The following is a 26,163-nucleotide window of genomic DNA, read 5'->3' on the forward strand; positions in this document are numbered from 1 at the left end:
ATGACTACCTTGTTCCATGATATGATGCATCAGGAAATCGAAGTCTATGTGGATGATGTCTTCATAAAATCAAGGGAAAGTTTGGAGCATACCACGCATTTGTGCAAATTCTTCGACAGACGTTGCAAAATCAATTTAAAATTGAATCCCGCAAAGTGCACGTTTGGGTTGCTCGCAGGTAAACTGCTAGGATTCACAGTCAGTCGCAGAGGCATTGAGCTAGATCCTGTTAAGATTAAGGCAATACAAGAGCTACCGCCTCCCAAAACCAAGAAGGAGGTCATGAGCTTCTTAAGAAGGTTAAACTACATTGGACGGTTCATAGCCTAGTCAACTGTGATCATAGAGCAAATCCTCTAGCTGCTCAATAAGGATGCTCCCACAAATTAGACAGAAGAGTGCCAAAAGGCATTCGATAGGATCAAGAGATATCTTTCCAACCCTCTAGTCCTGGTATCGCCCAGGCCAGGGAGTCCCCTATTACTATACCTGTCGGTATCGGAAAAATCTTTCAGGTGCATGCTCGCCCAACATGACGAAGAGGGCAAAAAGGAACATGCCATCTACTACTTGAGCAAGAAGTTCATCTCTTGCGAAGCGCGATACACGCACATGGAGAAAACCTGTTGCGCTTTAACCTGGATCGCCCAAAAGTTGAGACACTACCTATCAGTGTTCACCACTCACCTCATCTCCCAAATGGATCGGCTAAGATATATCTTCTGGCAACCAATGCCCATAGGAAAATTAGCTAAGTGGCAAATGCTGCTGAGCGAATTGGACATTGTGTATGTGGCGCAAAAAGCGATCAAAGGACAAGCCTTGGCGGACCTCCTAGCGGAAAGTCCCGTGGATGATGAATTGGAGCCATTACGGACTTTCTTCCCGGACGAAAAGGTGATGGCTATAGAAGAAAAATTGTTGGAACCATACTCAGGCTGGAGACTATTTTTTGATGGAGCAGTCAACTACAAAGGATCAAGCATTGGAACCGTATTGATATCGGAGACAAGTCAACATTATCCGATGGCCGCAAAGCTCAACTTTCGATGCACCAACAATCTGGCAGAATACGAAGCATGCATCCTAGGCCTCAGGATGGCGCTGGATATGAACATACAAGAATTGTTGGTGATCGGAGATTTCGATCTACTCATAAATCAAGTAAAAGGAAATTGGGCAACAAAAAATGATAAAATACTCCCATATGTGAATTTGGCACAAAGATTGTGTGGAAGATTCAAGAGTATTGACTTTAGACATACGCACACACCAAGGGCTCAAAACGAGTTCGTAGACGTGTTAGCCACGATAGCGTCTATGATCCAACATCCCAAGAGTGGCCACATTGATCTGTTGGAGATCACACTAAAGGAAGAGCAGGCTCACTGCGCCTGTGTGGAAGCAGAGCCAGATGGCAAACCATGGTACGTTGACATCAAGACCTACCTGGAAAAGGGGGAGTATCCACTAGAGAGTTCGGCAAATCAAAAGAAAACTATCAGGAGATTGGCTAATAGCTTCTTGTTGAACAAGGAAGTACTGTACAAAAGGACCCCCGATCTCGAGTTGCTCAGATGCGTGTGTCATACCCCATTTTAACCGGGTTAAAGTAGAGTACAACATATTGGAGATTCCTGTTTTTGTTTATTTTAAAGAGTCGCCACCTAATTATTTATGGTGAATTAGGACACCTAAAGTTTATTAAAGTTATTTTCTAAAGTTAGCTCTGTTTAAGGTCTGCGAAACTTAAGATTCTAGGTAAGGGTTCAATTAGTCTAAAGGGAAGGTATTAAGCATCCTTTAAGACCCATTAACAATGGTTAACCGACCGGATTTATAATTTAATTAGGCTAAGTGTAAATGTAATGTTTAAATGTTTAAGAAAATATCTTATAAGTATTCCTAAAGTTATTTAAAGTAAAACTTGTAGAAAATAATAGTTGCATAAAGAGTTTAGTTAAAATAAACTAAAAGAAACAGGACATGTGATGTTTATATGTATTTGAATAAAAGTGAGTTATGCCGACTCATAAATTAAAAGAGTTATTGTAAGATTAATGTTAAATAAATTTTAAAGGTTTCATATAAAGACTAATAGTTTAATATATATATTGTGCTAAAGTTGTTTCAAACAAATATGTATTTTAAGTGTTGGAAAGGAATTAAAGTGAAAAAAAAAACTATCCGTTAAAACTAATTGGCTTCTATTTTTTAGAATAAGCTAACGTTAGTGTAAGATTTGTTACATTTTAAAACTTCTAAGATAGTAAGAGTGAATCTTGATTCTTTTAGCTTGAAAATATGTAGGCATACCATTTGAAAAATCAATTACTCCAAGTAAATGTTATAGATACTATAAATAGTTTAGGAAATAGAAATGAATGTAATTTGTGGAATTAACTACCCATTACTAACCTACTAAGTCTGCTAAGGTTCACTTAATCTAAGCAAATAAACAAGTAAAAGTATCAGTCATACAATTACCAATTAAATGCACAAAATAAAATAAAATAGGGGAGTAAAATGATTTAAATGGGCTCAGCCCATTTTGGTGTCACGACCCAACCCCGTGGGCCGCGACCAGCGCCCTAGCTGGGCACCTATACGTACCCGATACCCAAATTAGCATATTATCAGAATAATAATATAGTAATAACATTAATGGATGCTACAGAATTTAGCAGAAGAGCAGACTTGGCACACAGAAGCCGATAACGCTATCATAAAACAAAACATCCCAAACATATGTACAGAACCCACACAGATATATCCACAGACCTCTACAGAACATATCATAATCATAAGACGGGACAGGGCCCCGTCATACCCAGAACAATATACATATCCAGATAACAGTGACAGACTGTACCAAAAGATGGGCTCTGAAGAAGAGAGCGCCCCAAAATAGCAGAAGTGGGATCCTAAACAGATGGATCAGCGAACCTGTCGTCTGTACCTGCGCGGCATGAAAACGCAGCCCCCGAAGGAAGGGGGTCAGTACGAAATATGTACTGAATATGTAAAGCGGAATCACAGAAGTCAAATCATAATGGTTACAGAAAATGAGTACAAAATCCAGAGTGTCAAATGCATATTTCCAAAACAGACAGAATGTGTACAGAAACATATGTCATATCATATCCGGCCCCTGCCACGGGACTCGGCAGACAGAACGTGGTCACCCTCCCGACACTGGTGCCACAATACAGAGGAATCAGAAAAAGGGGCGTGGCCCCGTATCATAAAATGTCATATCAGAATGGCCATAACAGATCAGATCAGAATAGGCGGACATGGCACATCATACTCCACAGACCCATGTACGCGTATACCTGCCCCCTCACATCGGGGCGCGGCGAACAATGCAGAGAATCACGCTTGACAACATATCCTGGCCCGGGCTCAGTGTGGGAAACATTGGGACATCCACGAATGGAGTAGTGAGAGACTAATGCAATTTAAAAATATCATAAATGTTTTCAAAGACTCGATGAAGCGTATCAAAGCCAAACAAATCCAATGGAGTCGGACGGAATCATAATAAATGCATTTCAGATATCATAATAAATTACAGAAATATAACTTTCCTGAAGTCATTCTGAGTGTCAAAATAATTCATAATATTTAGTAGAATATTTAAAACAATATTCGTTAGGCGATTAGTAGGGTAGTCAAAACATTTCTTTCAAAAATCGCTTAAAACGGAAGCTTTAGTACATTAAGGGCAAAACCGGGAATAGTGGGCCCGCCTCGGGACAAATAAGGCGGCGGGCTCAAATTATGCCCTCTAAGCTTATGGTATCACCTAAAAAGGTTATACAGACATTCTATGACTTTCTGAATAATTTAGAGCAAAATTGCATAATTTCAGAAAAAGCGTATCAAAATGGTTCAGTTCTACTGAAGGAAAAATTGAAATTTTGTCTTGCGGATTCCGAGGGCCAAGAGGTCCTTCGAGGCCCGGATCCGACCCTAACACACTAGGGGCATGCCAAGGGAAGAATAGGGGTTGCTTTACATACCTTTCACGCTCCTTAAGCCTTTCCAAACTCACTTCCCGTTTCGTCGAAAAACTGCAATTGGTTGAGTTTACCAATTGTAAGCTATGAATACCAAAGTTCCAACTTAATGCATATTTGGCTACCGAAATTTCGGCAGCACTTCCCCTATACATATAGCACCCCGAGAATTCAACTCGGCTATAAATCATCAACAACAACCCAAACGACAACAACAATATCAACAATGAACATTAAAAACATAAATATCCTTCAACTAGTCATTTTTCTCACAAGTTGACATAATCTTCAATTCAACCCAACTTTCAACTAAGATCAATAATTTCACATTCAACAACAATCATGATCATCACCATATAGTTCTAGAAACATTTCATATCGTTTTCCTCAAGATATACACTCGATATACATAATATACAACTTTCCGCCAAAGTCATAACTTATGCAACACATCAAATCTTTGGCATACAACTTCATAACAAGTTTCCAACTTCCAAATTCATCAATGATCATCACTATTAGCAACCAAACAACTTCATTTCCTTAATGTCGGAAAATCATACTAAAACGACATAAGTTTCTACATTCCAATTCAATACAAACTTATATCATTCTAACTTCATTTACATATCAAGCATTACAACAACACTCCAATACACTAAACAACTTAATCCATTTCATTCCCAAGCCAAATATACCACACGGCCATATGCTTATTTTTCCATATCAACTAAATTCATCCAACTTTAAATTCCCATATGCATTTCATCACAATTACAACTAGAATATAACTTAAATTCAACACAACTTGGCTATACAACCTATATATACACACGACTACAATCCATATACCAAACCCACATTGCAAACTTCCATTTTTCCATACAATCAACACATTTATATATACTACAACACAATCAAAACTTCATAACACAATAAAAAGGTAGAAATTCTTACCTTTTCTTCAAGTCTTCTTCACTTGAACTTGTGTTCACTTTGAGGAATCTAATGCTTCCCACTCCAAACCAACTATACCAAGATGCAAAGGAACCTTGACTTAGTAGGAAAACAACAAGAATTGAATTTTTAGAACAATATTTATGGTGGCTATTTTTGCACCTCAAACCCGAAATGGTCTTCTTTCTCTCCTTCTATTTTCTTTGTTGTTCTTATCTCTAATTTCTTAAGTCTTCTATGGTATATGTAGTTGAAGTGCTTGGTCACATGACCAAGCACATGACCAACTAAAATTGGGCTTGGATCATGGCCTAATGTGGTCGGCCATACACCCCTTTTTGGGCCTCACTTACCATTCAATTTTTGAGCCCAATAACTTATGGATCGTATTTTATAATTCCCGAAACTAATTTCTAAAATTCCAAAATTGCCCTTAGCCTTGTCCCACACTTTCATGACTCTATTCTTTCATGCATAACTCCTATGTTCAACAAAATATCAAATTTGACCTCGTATCTCAAGAATCCATTATTTATCGAATTTTTCCAAGCGTGTGAAAACACGGGATATAACATTTGGACTGCTGCTGTTCGCTGCCACTGCTATAGGCCTCGGCCCAGAATTTTATTTTTTTGCTGCGGGTGGGCTGACTCGAGAAGAAGATTTTGATGGGCTTTTAGCCCAACACCGAATGCGGAGAAGGACGAGTCCCTCGGACTCGTATACGATGGTCATGCATAAAAACAATAGGGAAGGAGTTAGTGTATGATCAATAAATACGGCTATATAATATAAAATTCAAAGCAAGCAAATCAGTGTCTTGTATACATACTATGTATATTTGAGTATACACCGTGTCATACATTCAAGCAGCGGTTACCAAAGTATGAAGTGTTGAAAAACTGCTTGCTACTTTCAGTATTCAGCAATGACTGCGGAAGAAAGATACTGCAAGAACTAAATTATGACTTGGTTTTCGTCAATACTTGCAGCACTCCCTACTTCCAGTTTTTTTTTTTTTTTTTAGCAATAGAAAAAGGTATCATTAAGAAAGAACAAGCACAGACTCTTTATGCGAATGAATAACTCTTTAAAAAAAGGCAAAATCCATTCTGTATGCTCTCACTTTATCATTTACTAAGTAGTTAACCAAATAGCACCTTACATTTGCTTATAGTATGATGCCTACCAAAACTAACAGTAGGGAAATCTATTGGGAGCCTGAGATGTTCTTCGTTAACCCCATCATGACATTACCAGTCATTATAATTTCTACTCTCATACAACTCCAAACAACCTTGCAACTAAAATGTGAACATACCAAGCAAAACTAACCCAGATGAATACTTAACGTTAATCCTTACAAATACCCAAATTTCCGTAAGGTGATCTTCGAATACCAACGACATCAACCAGAATACCTTAATTTCCTATTTAGTGACAGAAAATGACTTAGTTCACGCGGAGACGAGCGCTCGTGCATAAGTGAAGGGATATCTCATACATCATAATGACAGGAACACAAGAAAAGCCACCTAATACTAACTGATATCAAGTGAAGCTATTTATTTGAAACATATAATTTGGTCTATGCTTAAAATGGTAAAGATTAGTATTACAGGTTCGTTACAACTCCTTAAATAGGATTCTCTTCAGATGAAAAGTGAAAGAAGAGATCAGAGTTATATCAAGGTTTACTAATTCGACATCAAACACCTTCAAATTCAAAAGCGATATTCGGCCAAGATTCAGTTAACAGTGAGATGATGTCCTCATATTATAGCTACCATTGACAGATTGCCTTATCTTATTCTACCCATTATTTATTCGCAGTAAGATCCGGCAGTTGGACATATCAAACAAGGCACATTAAACTCGGAGAACAGATTGGGATCGAGATAACAACACTAAGGATATTGTGACTACTAATCCGCAAATTCGACTAACTATCAGAATGGACTGAATAGAGCAGCCATCGTGTTTAACTCCATATTCTGAACTGATCTATTCAAAACCAACATATAGTCACAGAACCGAATAACTACTGAAGCAAGAAAAGTAAATAAAGGAAAAGGATTGGAAAGTTGTTATTTTCTTCTACATACTGACATTTCAAACAGCCTCATTTCTATATCAAGTTTAAATTGTGAATTATAGAAAAATCTTTCTGTACCAGATTACTTAATCACAGTTGAAATTAGCCCTGCTAAGGCATAATGCAATATCTAGTCAGATTGACCCAGCTTGACACAGTTTAACCCGAATTAACACTCTTCTCTTATAACAAACTAAATCAACCGAGCATGCTACTAACGTATTAAAAATCACCAACAAGATCCATATTGATCTACCTAGTCATGAATGAGGAAAAATCGAAACTATCAATACTAGCAGCTAACCCCAACATATTAAAGCACACTTAAATACTAAACAAACACAGTCATTTAATTATACTAGTATATAAACATACTTCACAGAGCCGCCAACTGAAACTTAACACTACAATATGCTAAATCATACAGACAGTAAGCTAGCTAACACATGATAACTAAGAAAACTGAAAATGCTAGAATGAGAAAGGAAAGGGAATCCACGGACCTTTTTCAAGTGCAGTGAACGGGGCATCGAGTCTCGGATTCGTACTCGAACTCGAAGAATTTGATTAAAGTAACAAAAGTTTCCAACCAAAAAAATAGAGTAATCGTTGGCTGATCTTTTTCGAGTAAAGCTATCTTTGATGGTTAAAACTTGTATTTGTAGGGGGATTTTCGGTTCCAGATCCTTCGGTCTCCCCTCCTCTTTTTTTTTTCCTTTCTTTGTTTGATCTTCTTCCCCCTTTATAGAGTGAGGAGAGAGGAGCGTATGCGAGAGCTGTTGGGAATGGGGGACAGAGGAATGGGGGGCAGGTGAGTGTGGAGGCGGCAGAGAACGTGGGGAGCAGGGGAGTGTAGAGGTGCAGAGAACGTGGGGAGCAGGGGAGTGTGGAGGTGCAGAGAAGAACGTGGGCGTGGGAGAGAGAAAGGGGAGGCGGCGGATGAAGGATGGAGAAGAGAAGGGAGCGTCAGAGAGAGGGTTGAGAAGAAAGGCGGGGGTGAGAAAGGGAAAAAGGGGAAGGGGAAACGGATTTATGGTTGAAAAAAATGAGGGAATTGGGTTGGGCCGGTCGGGTCTTGGTATTGGGCTGGCAGATTGGTTGTGAATATTGGGCTGAATTATTTTGGGTAGGGGAATAATGTGGGTTGGTCCGTTCGTTGGTCCGAAAATGAGTTCTTCTTTCTTTGTTTCAATTATTTGTGGGCTTCTAATTTGACAACTAGTACAATATTTATTATGTGAAGATAAATAGTAATTAGTATATAGAAAGTAAGGATTTAACAAAGTAAAATTAATTTAACGAGTACAAATCCCAAGATGAGACGATGACGAACCCTTTAAAATTTGTCAGATACACATGGATCTAATCAAAGTTCCACCCCCGGAATTACATGCGATGAGTGCTTCTTGGCCTTTCGTGGCATGGGAAATGGACGACACAGGACCCATTGAACCTCCGGCCTCCAACGGACATCGTTTTATCTTAGTTGCCATAGACTATTTCACCAAAAAGGTGGAGGCAGCTTCCCCCAAATCAGTGACTAAGAAAGTGGTAGCTGACTTCGGAAAAAACAATCTGATATGTCATTTCGGTGTACCGGAATCTATCATCACGGATAATGGTGCCAATCCGAACAGTCATCTGATGAAGGACATCAGTGAGCAATTCAAAATCACTCAAAGGAACTCTACCACCTACCGGCCTCAGATGAACGGAGCTGTAGAAGCTGCCAATAAGAACATCAAAAGGATTTTGAGGAAGATGGTTGACAACTACAAAAATTGGCACGAACAACTGCCTTATGCTCTGTTGGGATACAAAACAACAACCGAAACTTCCACCGGGGCAACTCCATACCTCCTCGTTTATTGTACAGAAGCAGTCATACCCGCAGAAGTGGAAATCCCTTCACTCAAAATTATCCAAGAGGCAGAAATAGAGGATGCAGAATGGGTCAAGAACCGGTATGAACAATTGGCCATGATAGAGGAAAAACGAATGGTGGCAGTATGCCACGGGCAGCTATATAGACAGAGAATATCTAAAGCCTTCAACAAACGGCTCAAAGCTCGACTTTTATAGATTGGACAACACATGCTCAAGCGAGTCTTCCCTCACCAAGAGGAATATAAAAGGAAATTTGCACCGAACAGGCAGGGACCATACATGGTTAGGAAGGTACTTTAAGAAGGAGCCGTAGTCTTAGCCGAGATGGACGGGCAAGAGAGGCTCAAAGCCATCAATGCAGATGCACTCAAGAGATACTACGTCTAGGATCATATTTGCTTGTATTAGCATTTCTTATTTCTTTGTAATTGCACTTTTTTTCTTGTAATCATACTAGAATAGGAGCAAAACAAACCGTCTATGTAATGAACTACGCAATGACCTGAATTCCCCACGATGGGATATGTAGGCAGTCCATACAGGACCCGGTCGCTTTATCAGTAAAACCAAAACTCAATTACTTTATTCTGAACTACGTTCGACCTGAATTCCTGCTGCGACAGGATACGTGGGCGCTCTCGAGCTCGGTCGTCATAAAAGAAAAACCAAAAATCCGTAGGAAACCTCAGAGACAGTAAAGCGGAAAAGTCAACGAAAATCAGGATAAGCGAGGGTCAATACAAGAATCAGACAATACCAACCCAACACTGGGGCAAAATTTTGAGGGGACCTCAAAAATTCCCGCTCAGCAAAACAACATAAGGGACGACCAGAGCGAGTCCTCAAACCGGGGCGGAATTTTTTAGAAAGGATCTCAAAAATTTTGAGTCAGTAACTATGCTATCATAGAGAATTGGCAGATTTTCGTTCAAAAAAGACAACGTCGTGACAAAAAACGAAATAAAACATTTCTAAAAAGGGATAAACAACGTGTATTTTATAAACTTTACTTTGAATTTTTTTTTAGTATAAGTACATCCCAAAAACATCTCTCGAAATACCTAGCCCAAGAGGGTTCAAAGGGGTATCAAGAGGAGACACCAGGCAGGAAGGCGACCACGCTAATCGGCTTCTTAGGAAACTCACAATTTTTCTATAAATGAAGGTTTTCCTTGTTACAGGACAGCAGCAAAGCAAAGGCAAGAGCCCAAACAAAGGAGAGAGATCAAAAAGATCACAACGGAAATAGGTAGTAAAGACGCATCTGACCAAAAGGGTCATCAAGAGTGAATGACAAAGACATATCAGGCCGAAAGGGTCACAATGAATGAGCGTAAAGACATGTTCGGCTAAAAAGGTCATGGAAAAAACAAAAGGGCATATCCGACCACGAGGGTCACAACCCACACTACGGACGAAAGAAAGATCATCCAGCCACAAGGGCCATATATGTCGTCTCTTAATTACTTTTAAATTCTTTATTTTTAAGTTGCCAAGAGGGCCATTCATACAAACTACCGAGAGGGTCATTCATACAAACTACCGAGAAGGTCATTCATATCAAACCGCCGAGAGGGCCATTCATACAAATAGCCGAGAGGGCCATTCATACAAGCTGTCGAGAGGACCATTCATACAAACAACCGAGAGGGCCATTCATAATAACTGTCGAGAGGGCCACTCATACAAACACCCAAGAGGACCATTCATACAAACACCCAACAGGACCATTCATCTAAATTTCCACAAGAATATCTGCATATTGTCAAAATCAAGAAAAGAGCACAAAGCCTCCCAAAAAGGAGCCGGTTGTTGAGTCAGATCTAGACAACTTGCGGAGCAAACGTGGAAATTTTGAGAGTACCCCGCATAATGGATTTACTCTTCTCCAGCGTTTCGAACTACATGTGACCTGATTCTCAGAAACCAGGGATATGTAGGCAAACTCAAACCCCGAGAGTCAGTCACATCCTAACAAGACTCATTGGGAAACCTAATCATTATGTTAGGATTCCCGAGAAGTCCCTTACGAATCACTTAAAGTTTTGGTTAAATCAAAGTACAAATGGACTGAATTCTCATACGACATGAGATATATAGGAAACCCAGAAATCAGGGTCCGACCATGTGTGTGGAAATTGCATAAAAACAAAGGGTGCAATGAGCTGGGTCAGTCAAAAATTAAGGTTAATCAAATTTCGTTGCTCAGGGATGGCGCGAACACCGAAGGGGCAGCTGTTGACACCTAATTATTGACCTCCCAAAAATTATTTTAATCACTTGGGGTCCCCGGGCAATAAGTGAATAAGCAGAATATTTTTTGATAGCCTTAAATGATTTTTACAAAATGCCCAAATCTATATTTCTTCCTTTTAAACCAGTAAAAAGGTTTTTTCATGCATCATGTTTTATTTAGAAAATAATAAATAATTTGAAAGATATTTGGTTGAATTATTTTATAAGAGGAAAGAGAGAAAGAAAAGGAATTCTTATGTAATTGTTTTAAAATATTTTTAAAAATAGTTTTTATATTTTACCTCTGGAATTTGGATAATTTAAATAGTTTAAATAATTAATTATTCACCCTTTTCTTTACTACTCCTGATTTTACAAAGAAAAAATATAAATAAGTATAATCGCCATTTAATGATTTGATTAGTCTTGTTAATTAACTAATTAATAATTATTTGCAAAAAACTAAACCCCTTATCAGATGTGTATTTCTTCCTCTTGATTTTTCATTTTGCCTTAGTTACAATTTTTTTTTTAAAGAAATCAGCCTATGTTTTTAAGAAATCAGTTTGTTGGCATTTAGTTTAAAAAATAATATGCTTATTCTAATTTTCGAAATTAGATTAAAAAAGGCCATAATTAAAATAAATACGTGGGGCCGAGTTTCAGGCCCATTAACAACTTAATTGACCGTCAAAATTATTTTTCCTTTTAATATTATAAATACGTAGCAACATAATTTTCCCCGTGATTTAAATTTCCTTCAATGGTATTTCCTTTTTTTTAAAAAATAATAAATTAAATAGTTAATATACTCAGCATATACACCAAGTATACACAGATTCATATGATGTATATGTGTATACACAACAAAAAGGCCTCATTTTACTCCTTAAGGATCAGTGGACCGAGTCCGAGCCCAGTGGGGCTGACCCGGCCCAAATCAGCTAATAAGGGGATAATCCCCCTTTTCACTTATCATTTGCAGAACCAAATGACTCCTAACTCTTCTCTTTTCCTCTCCCCTTTCCCTATTAGTAAACCCTAGCGCCGCCAGGCTTCGAGCCTTCTCTCTCATGCCAGAAATGGCAAAGTTGCAGAGAGTACAAGGCTTTGCAGCCTTCATACACCCTTTTGGGTGATAAGCATTAATGATCCAACCCCAGTTTTGTCTTCTTCACTTACAATTTTCCTTTTAATTTTTGAATCTAATACACGATTTCCGGCATTTGTTCTTTATTTTCGTAATTATATTGTTGTATTTGTTCGATTTTCATTGGTTAAGTACAAATGGGCCAGATCGAGTAGAACGATACTCAGATCTCGCCATGCGTTCTTAGTTTTGATTGATTTCAACCTTAGATCTTTTACAAAGGCCATTTGAGTTGGAAAAATGTTAAGTCCCACATCGCTAAGTTCAAGTTCCTGCACAGTTTTGGGGTTCTATAAATAGAACCCCAACTTTCAAACACAAACAAGTTTCTTAGAATTGGAAAAAAAAATCGAAAAGCTACAATTTTAAGTTAAAAACTTGAAATTTAAGCAAAGTATAATTTTAGACTCAAAAAGAAAACCCCTTCGACTGGTTTGAGTCCTTTAGTTGAAAATTTATTTATTTTTCTTCTTTGTTATGGTTGAGTTTGGGTTGGAAGCATAAGGAGCTTGCGAATCCATTCTTGACAAAGGCTGCATCAAAAAAATATAATACCTAGCCCCTTTTTATGTTCTTTGTCATTTCATAAATTAGTAGCTAGCCTGTGTTATTAAATGTTCATGGTTGATTAGCTTTATAGTATGATTATTGATTTAGGCACTGTTTAGTAAGCTTTAGAGTGAATTCTTTACAAACATGATACTTTATTTATGTGTTTCATCTAGTATATGATTATTTGGTTTAAGGTGGATATCCTAGATCAGTGCTATAACTTTGCAAATGTGTTTGAGGTTGTTGGAATCTTGAAATGGTTTGAGTGATCTTGAGTTTTGATAAAGATCAACAGTACACTATTAATATGTATGTATCTATTGAAATAATAGGGTCTAGTTTAATCAGAGAATACCTAGGTTGTTGTAAGGCTGCTTAGGATATTAATTTGGTTTGTATGATTGTTTGATGGATACTGCTTAGTGTTAGAAAGTCATTATGACATGTTTGTGGGATCATCACTGTAATACTTGCATCATGACATGATAATACCTGTCTCCAAAAGGAATTCATGACTTAAGTGTTTTTTTTTTAGTTATGTTTGAGGACCTCTTGATCTGCATTATTGAACATGTCTTAGATTGTCACCAGTTGATTTGTGATGTCTCCTTTCAAAGTAAGACTGCTCTATGCCTATGCTACCATGCTTGAATGAAAACCCATGCTAAAACTGTGCCTAAAAGAGTGTGTGTGCAAATGTGTTAGGTCTTCCATGGTTGACGCTACCTTGCTTTACCAATGTCTTAAGTTAATCTTTTATGTGATTTGTTCTTACTTTCTGTTAGCTGTTTAACTTCTATAAATGTGCAATAATTGTATTGACCTTGGTAAATAAGATGGAAAGGGATTAGACACACAGGTAGATCAAGCATTCATTTTTCTTTACAAATTAAGGAACCACCTTTTTTTTTTTAGAATCAGTCTGGCTTACTGTTTCATTAATGAAAGAAAGTTAAATTAAAACAAGGTTAACAGCTTAATATATGCTTTTTTCTATTTTCTTGATGAGAGGTTGATGTGTTTGGAGTTTTATTTGATTATGGCCTCTTGATCAGACCTGACTAATGAAAATAATTAGCTTATTGTTAGCAGTATAAGTGCAAAGCTAGAAGAGTTACTGAGTGGAATTAGTCTCAATAGTTAATCATTACTAAATTAGAGGCTTGAATAGGCAAATCGGGGATAGAACCATAATGAGAGTAAGTCTAGGAGGGTGTTGAAACAAATAAGCCTAGGAAGGTGTTGAAACAAGACTGTTTGGAGGGAAAAAAAGGCTAGGTTAATAATGAACAATTGGTTTAATAAAGTGCCATTACCTTGCTAATTCAACTTGTTAAAACATGACCAGGGAAAACGAAAATGAGACTGCTTAGCCTAGATTGAACCATGTGTAAGTTGAGGAGGACTCTGTCTAGAGATTAGGTTGGCAAGGGGTTTAAGTCAATCTTTTGCTGATTAACTAGTCTTTTAAGAATTGGACCAGAAACCTAAAGTGTTTGCCATATGGCCTGTTCATGAAATGCCATTTTGTTCTTTGCACTTGTATGTTAGTTTCAGGAATTTGCTTCATTTTCCAGTTAATTCATGTCTTTCCTCTTCCTTTTATTTTCCACTTCTATGAATCTTGTTGTGTTTAAAATCTCAAGGATTTGGTCTTTTGGGAAAATAGAGGATTCTTACTAAAAAAAATATAAATGTTGGTTCATGGCCATCTGGCAAATTGTTGTTTGAGTTCCCTTTGTTCATTTAGAGGCTCTGAATGATTTTTATTAAAAAGAAAGTAATTATCCCATATTCAAGATCAAATTGCCCATTTGACCTGTGTTGTTAAAACATGAAATGCCTTGCATGAGTTCTGTGGGAGTATAACCAGCTTAAGATAAAAATGGGAATTGCCTACTGTCCACTACTTGAATAATTTATGTTTAGACTTTATCTTTAATGCCCTGTCAAGATGTTTTGGTTGTCTTTATCTCCTTGACTGTCTCATATACACTTTCTATGCTCTGCCCAGATGGGGTTTGTGATATGACACAACTTGTTAAATTCCTACGCTAGTCTAGGGTAGTTCTGTGAGGTGGCTTAAAGGACTTGTTGATGACATATTGGCTTGTGTTGTGACTCTTCATGGATTTTTCTAGCCTCTAGTATTGAAATGATAACAATCCTAGCTTAAATGATCCTATCCATTTACATATCCCCACATTTGAACTTGTTGAGATACTTGGCTGTAAGCAAAATTCTGGGTAGCAAACATCCTTTGTGACTGGAAAGGGTTGAAGGTAAGCTGAAACTCCATGGCTAGGAAAAGTCTTTTCAAAAAGAGGTGCCTTGAGAGGGGATCTAAAAAGGGGTGATCATGGTACTGTTAGATTTACCACAACTTCCCTTTGTATAAAAGGCACCATGGCATTTTCCTGAGCCCATGGTGGTGTGTGCTGACTGAATACACCTTTCCAAAATCATGCAGAGCTTGCTGCTAGGACCTAAATAAGTGAGCTAAAATCAGACATGCATTAACAGTGGTCTAGTAAGGACTTATTGGTGAACCTGGGAACATCTGCGCATGACTGAATTGAATACCAAGGGAAGAACTTAAAAAGAAATAGGAAACTTGAATAAACAGGGGTTTGAAACTGAACAGAGTTATTAAGATTGTGAAAGATCATGTAGTTTCTTTTTTCTAAAAAGGAATCCCATCCAAAGAGACATAAATGATTCTATGCATACCCTTTACGTTATATGTGTAGTTTGCATATTCTTGCTTGATGTCCTCACCTTGTTAGGTCCAACTAGGACCTAGAATTCACCTACCTATTTGCCATGATTCATGTGTTTTAAGCTTGACTTAAGTTAGTCCCTCTTTTTATGATTGTATTTGTTTGCTCAGTCTATACTTGGCCTTTGTAAACTGTGACTTGGAATATATTTCCTTATTTACTAGGGTCTGTTTGGTCTTTTATACATGTGCAGTGTGTGTTTGTAACTGAATTTCGTATTGAAACATTGCTATGACTGTACATTTTTTATATAAAGAAACTGATAAGTTTACTTGGCATAAACCACTCTTAGCCTAAAAGCCATACATAGTGTGATGAACATGCTCCTGTTTTCTTGGTGTGATTAAATGGCAGTAATGAATGTAGAAGTGAAGTAGTGTCTTTTTTCTTAAGAGTTATGTTTGCACTCTATCTTGGGATGAAAGCTAAAACTGTTCAATGATATTGGACCAAAACTATGCACTTGTGCTTGACTGTGGTAATGTTGAGGATCACTTGGGGTTGGCCAAACCTTCCCTCAGTGCCAGCTATGCCTGGGGTTCGATGAAACCCCTTGGATCTTGTGCGACACTGGGAATAAGGACGGTGGAAACCACCCTAATACCACTCCAATATACTCAGCCCACACATCACTAAAATGCATTATGGAAAAAATATCATGCTAGGGCTACTTGGCTACTTCTATCTCAATATTATTTTTATTTATTTATATCCTCCATGTATATTATGTAAATTTTCATTGGATTCAGTCTAACTGATTTCCCTTTCAGTCACGCATGGCCACTTGGCCTTGGGATACAACCTCTCTATTGGGCCTGAGGCCCAATAGGACAATTCTTTCAAAATTCCGCCAAGTACGAGAAAAAGGGAAGCTAATATCTATTCATCAAGGCCCAACCATGGGTGAAAATGGTTAAGGGGCTTGGTACACCCCAAGTTTGCTTTATTCCTATTATATGATATGTTTATCTTCATATTTGTACTTGTAAAACTCACAACATAATTGGAAACCAAATGGTTGGAACTAGACGTTTTAGGCAAACGGTACTTAAGCCGTTTAGTTGGACTTTAGGCCCCTTTTGCGAATTTCCAAAACCTGTTTTTATTTTCTTGCTTTCAAAGAGAATTTCTAAATAAAGCAAAACAGATGTTTTTCCTACAAAAAAAATAAATTGGATTTAGGAACTCGGTTAGATGTTAGCACCAAAACTATTCGTCAAAGTCTTCACTTAGCATTAAAAGGGACATGGCTCTTTTCATAGTAAACCTAGTTTGTAAAAATAGTAATAAAAGGTTTTTGGTATCATGGTAAACTCATAATCAAATAAAAAAAAATGTATACTATGCCTCGCTCTTAAAAACTGGCATGATTTTTTGATAAATCTTAACCAACAAAAAATTGAATTTTGGGCCACGGTCCCCTAAATTGCTATGAGACCAGATTTCAATTTCAAGGTTAGTCATGAGCCCCTTTTGAAAACCGACAGAAATAAATTTTTGGGCCAGAATCCATTAACAATTTCACCAAAAATCATTACCCTTTCCCCTTTAGAATAGGCATAAACTTGTAGGATTTTGAAACTTCTCAAATCCAAAATAAATAGTCGGTTGTTGTCCCTCGCCAATTTAACTTGTTTTGTGGCCTAATTCCGAATCCAAATAATCTCTTTCAAACACTAAAGTGTCCTTTAATAGAAGTAATAGGTAAGAGGTTCTTAGTGTGTGTATACACATTTAACCCGAACCAAGTGTGAAGCAAAACATGAACCAAAAACATATATACTTCATCATAACACATTTTACCTCTTTGCAAAAGATCATATCCTCATATATAAGAGGAAACATATTTTTATATATGATAGATTCAACCTAAAAATAGCCCATATATAAGGGAACTATACTCAATTTTTTTCAAAAAAAAAAAGAAAAAAAAAAGAAGAGAAGTTTATATTCAAATAAAAAGGACAGATTTTACGAGTTTACACTAAATAAACAGTGTAACGGGCATTGGGAATTCTAAGTTTAACCAGCTCGCACATACCTCATAAAAAGAGGGAGGTGTCCCGGGGAAGTACGGTTGTGAATCGTACCGGGAAAGTCGGAAAAACCCACCAACCACTTGATGATGCTCTAAAGGATACATTTTAGAGTCGCCACCTAATTTTTAGGAAATTGGGAAAACCAGTTCAAAAAGGGTTTGTTTACAATAGTTATTTTACGACTATCCTAAAAGAAATCTAATCTACCAAAGTCTGGGTAATGGTTCTGGTGATCCCCCGGGCAAGGTGTTAGGCACCCCGATATTAAGGATCTGCTCAATCGCGGTTTACCTACAAGTTCCAATAATGTGCCTTACGGATATAAGAGTTTTGAGAAAAATTGTTTTATTTTTTATATTTCCGCAATAAGATTTAGTCATTTCATACACAAATACGCTTTTTCGAGAAATCGTCGAAGTATAATTTTGCCCAAAATTAGGCACGAGTGTCGGCTTGAACACCTAGGCTAATACCCGAAGGCTCTTAGCCTAGGTAGGACTCTATGTAAGTCCACCCAAATATGATTTTGAAAAAAGCGTTTTAAGTATTGAAAAAAAATTATAAAAAATAGTTTGTAGGCATATTATACGTATGTAAACCGTAATTTACTTAACTAAATTATCCAATTTTTATACAAGTTTTAGGCCCATTTTTAACATTTTCTATACAAGTATTTATCAATTTTTACAAGTTCTATAAGTTACAAATCAATCCGGAAGTCTCAAATCTGCACTCAACGGTCCAGTCCACAAGATCTTTAAAATGCCACTTTAGTCTTCAAGATTTTAGAAATCGATTAGATTCAGTCCCTTATCGTCCAAACAGTCCGGGTTTAGTCTTCTGCCATATTAATTTATAAAAGGGTTATTTTAGCAACTTTAATACATAGATTTAATCATAAAGGTTTCAATTTTGAATTTCTAACGCACATAGTGAGAATTAAAAACATGAGTTGTAAAGATAAGGGACTTGGGCCGACCAAGCCCAAGAGAAGAAAAATAAAATGCAATTTAAATCCAACGTATGCTCCAAATGTGTTGCCCGTCCATATTTGAGGTTGACTCGATCTAGTGGTGTTAGTAGGCCTCGTGAAAGCCCACCAACGGATCTTGGGGGAGAAATACAAATGGGTATACATACATTAGTAGATATTCAATGATTAATATTAAAATGCTGAAAATCAAACTCCTAATTACTATTGCAAGGCCAAAAATTAAATTACATTATCACATTTGGGCCAGGCCCAATGATAAAAATAAGTCAGAGATGAGAAAATGCACCCAGTGGCCATTACTTGCCCACTTCTCAGGAAAAAAAAAAGTAGGACTAAGCGTGTGCGACTGAGGACCGGGCCCAACCCAAGGCCCAACAACAATTTTATCAAAATAATCCTAAGTGTGACAATGACAATATACATGATATACAGGCCAATATACAACCCTTATTACCCTATTTTTCTAAGCATTGAACTGCGACAGTGATACACATGGTATACTCTCACTTTTCAATTTTTATAAGGACCAAATACACCCAAATATACCAATGATATACCTGGATATGGAGAGGAGGAGGGGGGGGGGGGGGGGGGGGGGGGAGGGGCAAAACCTCATAGAAAAGGGCATACCCTTCCATATCCAGGCTAATCTAAACGACTTAATGCACATAGATCACATATAGGACACCTCTAGATAAAATTCAAGCAAACAGTCAACACTAATAGAAACTCAAGGCATAATATCAAACCATAACAAGGTTCAGTAAATTACAAATCCTACTAGGGGCTTAGAGAAGCAAGACAGCGTAGTATAGGCAACCAAAGTTCACAAGTAAAGGGGGGTAACATGGACAGTATAAGACCACAGAGGTACAATTTTAAGGAATAAGCTAAATAGCAATAGGGATAAAACATGAGACCTCTAAGCAAGCATAATATTAGAGTCAATCATCAAGCACATTCACACACCTATCATGAACAAAATGATCTCAAGTGCAATTTTAAAAAAATCAGTGATGCTAAGTGTCCATAGTAGTTCTTTAAACCCATTTTTTCTCAAAGTTTTAGTGCCAAGCAGTTGGAAAACAATTGGTTAACCCCAGAGGTTCAGTTTTAATGCAAAGTTTTAGTTGTTTTAGAGTAAATAACTTATGTTAGCTTATGGTGAAGAAACAAACAAACAGGTAGACTTGGAAAGTATTTTATGACTTAAAGGACTGGCATTGATAGGCTAGACTAGGCATGGGTAGACACTAACACACAGATAAAGGGCATCAAGTTCTCAAAAATGGAAAATGGATACTCAGAATCAAAGCTAGTGTATCCCAGTGACATCAAATATTCCCAGAACCAAACTGACAACAAGAGGGCAAGTCATAACACAAGATGACTAAAAAATAATTTGACAGTAAGAGGGAAAGCAGGTTAAGGTGACAGTTAGGCAAGTTCTTTTAGATGGCATTTTAGGTGGTTTCTTAGGCACAAATGAGAATCAAAACAAAGGCACATGGAACACACTAATCTGGCTTCACTTTGAGACAATAGGTGAGGACACAACAACAACACACAATGATAAGCCACAAACCAAACCCCTCTTTGCTCAAAATAGCAGGTAAATGCACATGAAAGACCATAGTAGACAGTTTTAAATGGCAAGATGATTATCTAACACTTAGTGTAGAGTCTTTTGAGCTATAAAGCTATTTGAAACATTAAGGTCCAACACAACCATTATTTATCCTTTAAAACACTTAGGACATGAGTGAGTGAACCAGACCACACAGAAATGAAAGAACAAATAGATTCAAGTTCATTTTGGTTTCACAGATCATACACAGTAATGCAAAAGATTAGATTGAAACTTTCTAAAGGTACATTACTATGTGATTAGTATTTTTTGAACAAGTTCAAAGTTCAGCCAAGGCTCACAACCAACCAAATGTAGCATCACAAAGAGAGTTACACAGCAAACTTAAGTTTTAAGATAGTATCAAATGTAGACAAGCTCAAGTGAGATCACAGAAGCAAGGCAGCAATCAAACAAGTTCAGAGAATGATTTTTAGATAAACTCAAGTGAGATCACAGAAGCAAGGCAGCAGTCAAACAAGTTCAGAGAATGATTTTTAGACAAGCTATAGGTTCAAAATAAGATTAAGCGTTCAACAACTCAGGCCCTAGGTGCGGTATGCATAAACAGAGTCATGGGAGCATAGTTTTAGCTTTTAGAATTCATTTTTTGCTTTCAGATAATCACAACACTCAACATAAGGAAAAAGGAGGAGAGGTTACACATAGTTACTAAAAGTCATAACAAAGGAAGTTCCCAAATAGGAAACAATCAAGGCAGGCTCAAGTAGCCCAAAATGGGAATTGACAAAGGTATATGACACTCACCCTAGGTTCAAAGACCAGTCATTTGCACTCCTACAGGTCTATAAGTTCAGAAACCCAGGTTCAATATTTCATTTTAATCAATCTTAAGGTCATTAGTTTTCAGCTAGAGCTAGTGTATACAGGATTGTCAAGGAACCAGCTTTCAAAGTCATTTTTGTTACACTTTAATGTCAAAGAGTCTAATGTTAGGTCTATTAAGCAGAGTAGGAAGACAATCCAAATACACATGATGGACCTCAGCCAAGTGAAGAATCAAATTGCACATGTAGGACTTTTAAAAATTTGGGACAGTGTCAAGTGTTGTAAACCAAAGGCACATAGAGCAAACAGCAAAGGTTTTTACAGACCAAAAAAAAAAGGGGGAAATCAGACTCATTATCAGTTCAGAAACAAACCAGTAGTGATAAAAAGTTCAGTTTTGGGATTTAAACAAGTAACATGACACAAAAATATGAGTTTTAAAGGTAAGTTATGCATGCATGATCAACATAAACAAGAAGACAATCCCCCAAACCCAGTTCACAATCTCAGAAAATACAAAAAACAACATGAGTTGTAAGTTTTTAAGTCCATTAATTGACTGTACACTATTATGAGCACATAAGAAAGCAATTCTGAAACCATACCATCAAAACATACCAGAGAAAAAGCTTCAACACTATACAATGCTCTTTACACTTTTCAAACACCATTTTTACTCTTTATTCACTTAAGACATAACTGAGGTTCACAGAATTCACAGAAAAAGAAAACTCAAAGTTATCTTTCACAAACACAGAAGCAGCAAGCAGAAAAACTCAACTTCATCAACCATATTGGACTCTAAATCAAATTTACACAAACTAATTGCAGTTTACATGAAGAGAATCAGGACAAACAACAACCCTTATGAATCCAATTCTTAACCTGTTTTAGTAAGAATGTCCCTTAACTTCTTTAAATTTCTTAAGCTTCCTCTCTTGTGATCAAAACAACACCAATAAACCAGTTTTAAGACAAAAAACTCATAAAACTTCAATTTCTAGTTTAAGCCACATTTTAAACTTATTTTATATCCTGAAGATTTTGAATATTGTCAAACCAGTTTTAAACCCTATATTTCTATTTGATTTTAGGCCTCAAAGTCCCATTACCGCTTTATTTAAGACAATACAAGTTCATTACCATAGTAAAACAGCAAGCATTTACCCTTTTTTTTAGACATAAACTATAATGATTCAACACATAAGCATCATACAAGTAAAAATAAGGTAAAACAAGTAAAGAACAAGCATATTATATATAGACTACATTGAAACAAAGTAAAGAACAAATATGAACAAGGGTTAAAATGGATTATTACCTTTTTGTAGGGCAACCTAAAGATCAAAATAGAGAGAAATGAGTCAACTTTCAAACACCAACACTTGATAACCTTATAAATAGCCCCTTTCTTCTTGAATTCTTATATACTAGGTGTATATTTAGAAGATAGTAGTGTATATTTAGTAGAATATAAGTAATATATGCTATTTTTTTGTAGTATCTATTTATATATAGGATATGTATATATAAAGTGTATAGTTTATAACTTAGGATTTTTCAGAGAAAAGTTAGCCAAAAAAAAAAAAAAAAAACCAGACCCTTGGCATTTATGCCTTCTATTTATAGGGAGTAATTAGGGTTCTAGGGACATATTGGGAATGAATAAAACACTTCCAAAACTGAAATCCCCCCCCCCCCCCCCCCCAAAAAAAAAATTAAAAAACAAGTATAGACAAATCCAATTCTAACCGAATTGTACTACCCGGACTATCCTTATCCAAATTTAAATGAAAAAACCTACAAATTCTAACGGATAGAACAACTCACATATACAAAAACCCCTAAAAATTAGGAATAGTACAGTGAGTCACACAAACAACCAAAATAGTACACAATAACGTTCAAATAGTACAATAACAGCTAGTAATCCATAAAATATCTCAGTCCTAATTGCACAAAAGGGGTTCCCCCTACGAATTTACTCATTTAGGTGCCATGGGGCCAAGATAACAGCAGGTTCGGAGACCTCTGTCCATGGCAACCATGGCATGAGTAAAAATCGCAAGTAACACCCTTTAGGGTTAGGATTAAAACTTGATTAAAAGAGAAATTAAACCCGTAATCGACATCAGTGAACTCAGGGGAACAAAAACCCCTAAAAAATTATCGCGAGATAGCCATGGAAATGGCTGAAACGAAGGAACAAAACAAACACTAATTGCGTCGCCCAAATCGCCATGGAAATAACAGAGAACAAGAGAGAATAAACGGGGATAACAAATGGGGATTGATGTTGCTCATTTGCAACTTTGGTCCCCTGCTATATATATACCCCCCCCACCTCCCGGTTAGTTTTTAAAAAGTTTAAAAGGGCCCCTGGACTTTAAAACGCAATTTAGAAAGGGCCCTTCGTATATATTTAAATAGCCATATATAATTATAAGTAACAACGTACTCGCTTATAAACCGCACAAAAGACCGACTTTTATAAAAACAAATTTTGGAATACGTTATTTTGGAATACGAGCTTTAAAACGAGTCCAATATTGATGTACTTTCGGGGATATTCAAGAGTGTAAAAAATGCGGTCAAAAGTAAACCGTAATTCATACATCGTCTTAATTAACAATTTTCCCGAGTTAGACGGAACCAGATGTGTGTTATTTATTTTTTTACTTATATTTATGAAAATAAATAACTCGTAATTTCTTATAATTGTCAATTTTCATAGACTAATAATTAAACGTCAATTTTGCAATTTTCTCAGGATTTTTTAAATTTTTAATTTTTTAATTTTTTTAAGGGCATCCTTACCCCATCTTAGACTCGGCAAATATGAAAATTAAAATATACATTTTATGGGGTAAAAATTAGGTGTCAACAAACAGTTCATGCAAATACCCACACACTGAAATTCGAAGGTCAACCGCATAATATAGATCCTTAATACTAAGGTGTCTAACACCTTTCCTAGGGGATCACCAGAACCCTTACCTAGAACTTTGGATTAAGAAGGATTTTTCATGGTGAATGAATAAACCCTTCAAAATTGGTTTTCCTAATTTCCTAAAAATTAGATGACGACTCTTTTAAAACAAAGTCCGAAAGAGCACCAACGATTTCGAAGTAACTTTTTCCGAGTACTAACCCCGCACATGAAAAATGTGAACCGTTACACTAACAACATTCTTGAAATTAGCTAAGTATGAATATTCTAGTTTAAGAAATTCTATCTTTCTACTAGTAACAGATTTAAATGGTTTCTTAGCATGCTTTGCTTCTACACATACAGGTCACTTAGAAAATTCGTCAACTTTTATTGAAGGGATTAAATCCATTTTTCTAAGTCTTTTTATAGAACCAATATTAACATGACCTAGTCTACCATGCCATAAATCCAGAGACTCAGCAATATAAACAGAACTGGACACATTTGCATTATTGATAATCTCTTGAACAATGTTCAGTACAAATAAACCCCGACTAAGATACCCCTTCCCAACAAAGTCTCCTCTATGAAAAATAATTATTTTATCGCTTTCCAATTGTTGGTAAAAAATAGGAAACAATATTGATCTAGAGCCAACAAAACAAGAAAAAAAACACAACTTATCAAATCACCGCAGCGTCGTGGCAAGCCACTGCCTTAAAAGTGATTTCGAACCGACTATAGTGCAAATCGTTTAGCCCGTTCGCTCCTCAAGGTTCCATAGCACTTCCAAACACTTGCACTAATGGTTGGAAGTTTGAAGTCTACACAAAGAATATTGCCCAGAGAAGAAGAGCTTTTGAAGAAGAATGAGATATGATTTACTGTGTGTTGACAAGAGACCCCAAAACCCCTTTATATAGGTAGATGACAACTAGAGGTCAAGACCAGATACATTTGATGTATTGGAACATTGAATCTGAATAATGAACCTTGACTGTTCATTATTTCAAGAAGGTGTATTTGAATAACCATAATTTCAAGGGGACGTACTTGACTGTTCGTTATTATAAGAGGAAGTACTTGGCTGTCCGTTATCTCAGGGGATGTATTTGGACATGAAAGTAGTTTAGTTTTCTTCATTCTCTGCATTACAATTTCCAAGAAGAAGTGCTTGGGAATACATTAAACGCAAAGAACAGAGGAAGAGTATATACAACAATATGTGGATCAAGAGACTTCCTTTCAAAATGTCATTCCTTTTGTGGAGAACTTGGAAGTTTAGAATCCTTACTGATGATGTTTTGATGAAGATGGGAGTGAACATATCTTTCAAATGTTGGTGCTGTGAGAATCCAAAACAAGAAACTATGGAACACCTTTTTCTAACTTTTACTACAACTCACAAGCTGTAGAGATTGTTTGTTAATTTTGCAGGTATAATAATGGATGGACTTACATTATCACAGGTGGTCATAGCTTGGTGGAATGTTCAAGCAGCAACAAAGTTGAAAGCAATCCTTAAAGCAGTGATTGCTATCATTATTTGGGAGTTGTGGAGGAGAAGAAACACTACCGAGCATGGTGGCAAGATGTTAAAGAGCAAGCTCCAATATCAGGTCATGTTTGGATATGGCAATTGGCAAGAATCAGTTATCCAAAGCTGAAACAGTTTGCCCAAATATAGTGGCTTTCTTGAAAAACTATAAGCCACATTTATTTTACAAAAGAGTTCTCTGGAATGCTCCAATTACCGGTATCATAAAGTGCAACACTGATGGGGAAAGTAGGCAAAATACAGGAAGAAGTTCATATGGATTTTGTTTGAGAGATCATAAAGGAAATTTGATACATGTACAAGCAGAAGAGATACATGAAACAACTAACTTGGAAGCTGAGGCCATTGTCATCAGAGAGGCCATATATTTTTGTGTTCCCACTAATCTGGATCAGATATTGTCGGCAACAGATTCTCAGATAATGAAGAATGTCATTGAAGGCAATTGGGAGGCACCATGACATATTAGGACAGTGGTTGAAGACATACTCGAGTTGCAGGAACATTGTCAGGTCTGTTTTGAACAGACATACAGAGAAGGAAATT

The 26,163-nt window shown here is 36.7% G+C and overlaps 1 protein-coding gene across 1 annotated transcript; it reads left to right on the forward strand.

Annotated features, from left to right (window-relative positions):
• Positions 1-25,584, forward strand: LOC132611786 (uncharacterized). The gene is made up of 6 exons (XM_060326159.1): positions 1-299; positions 516-1,539; positions 7,823-7,885; positions 8,425-9,081; positions 10,143-10,210; positions 25,497-25,584. Exons 1-6 carry the CDS (start codon positions 1-3, stop codon positions 25,582-25,584), a joined length of 2,199 nt encoding a protein of 732 aa, XP_060182142.1.
• Positions 25,585-26,163: the final 579 nt, after the last annotated feature.

This window comes from Lycium barbarum, chromosome 9 (assembly GCF_019175385.1).
Source record: "Lycium barbarum isolate Lr01 chromosome 9, ASM1917538v2, whole genome shotgun sequence".
In the NCBI taxonomy this organism is placed as follows: domain Eukaryota; kingdom Viridiplantae; phylum Streptophyta; class Magnoliopsida; order Solanales; family Solanaceae; genus Lycium; species Lycium barbarum.

Coding starts and splice junctions, on each gene's coding strand:
- LOC132611786 (XM_060326159.1), top strand. CDS start 1: ATGACTACCTTGTTCCATGATATGATGCATCAGGAAATCGAAGTCTAT. Junction 9,082..10,142: donor AGGAAAAACGAATGGTGGCA/GTATGCCACGGG, acceptor TCCTTGTTACAG/GACAGCAGCAAAGCAAAGGC. Junction 10,211..25,496: donor AAAGATCACAACGGAAATAG/GTAGTAAAGACG, acceptor TTAATTTTGCAG/GTATAATAATGGATGGACTT.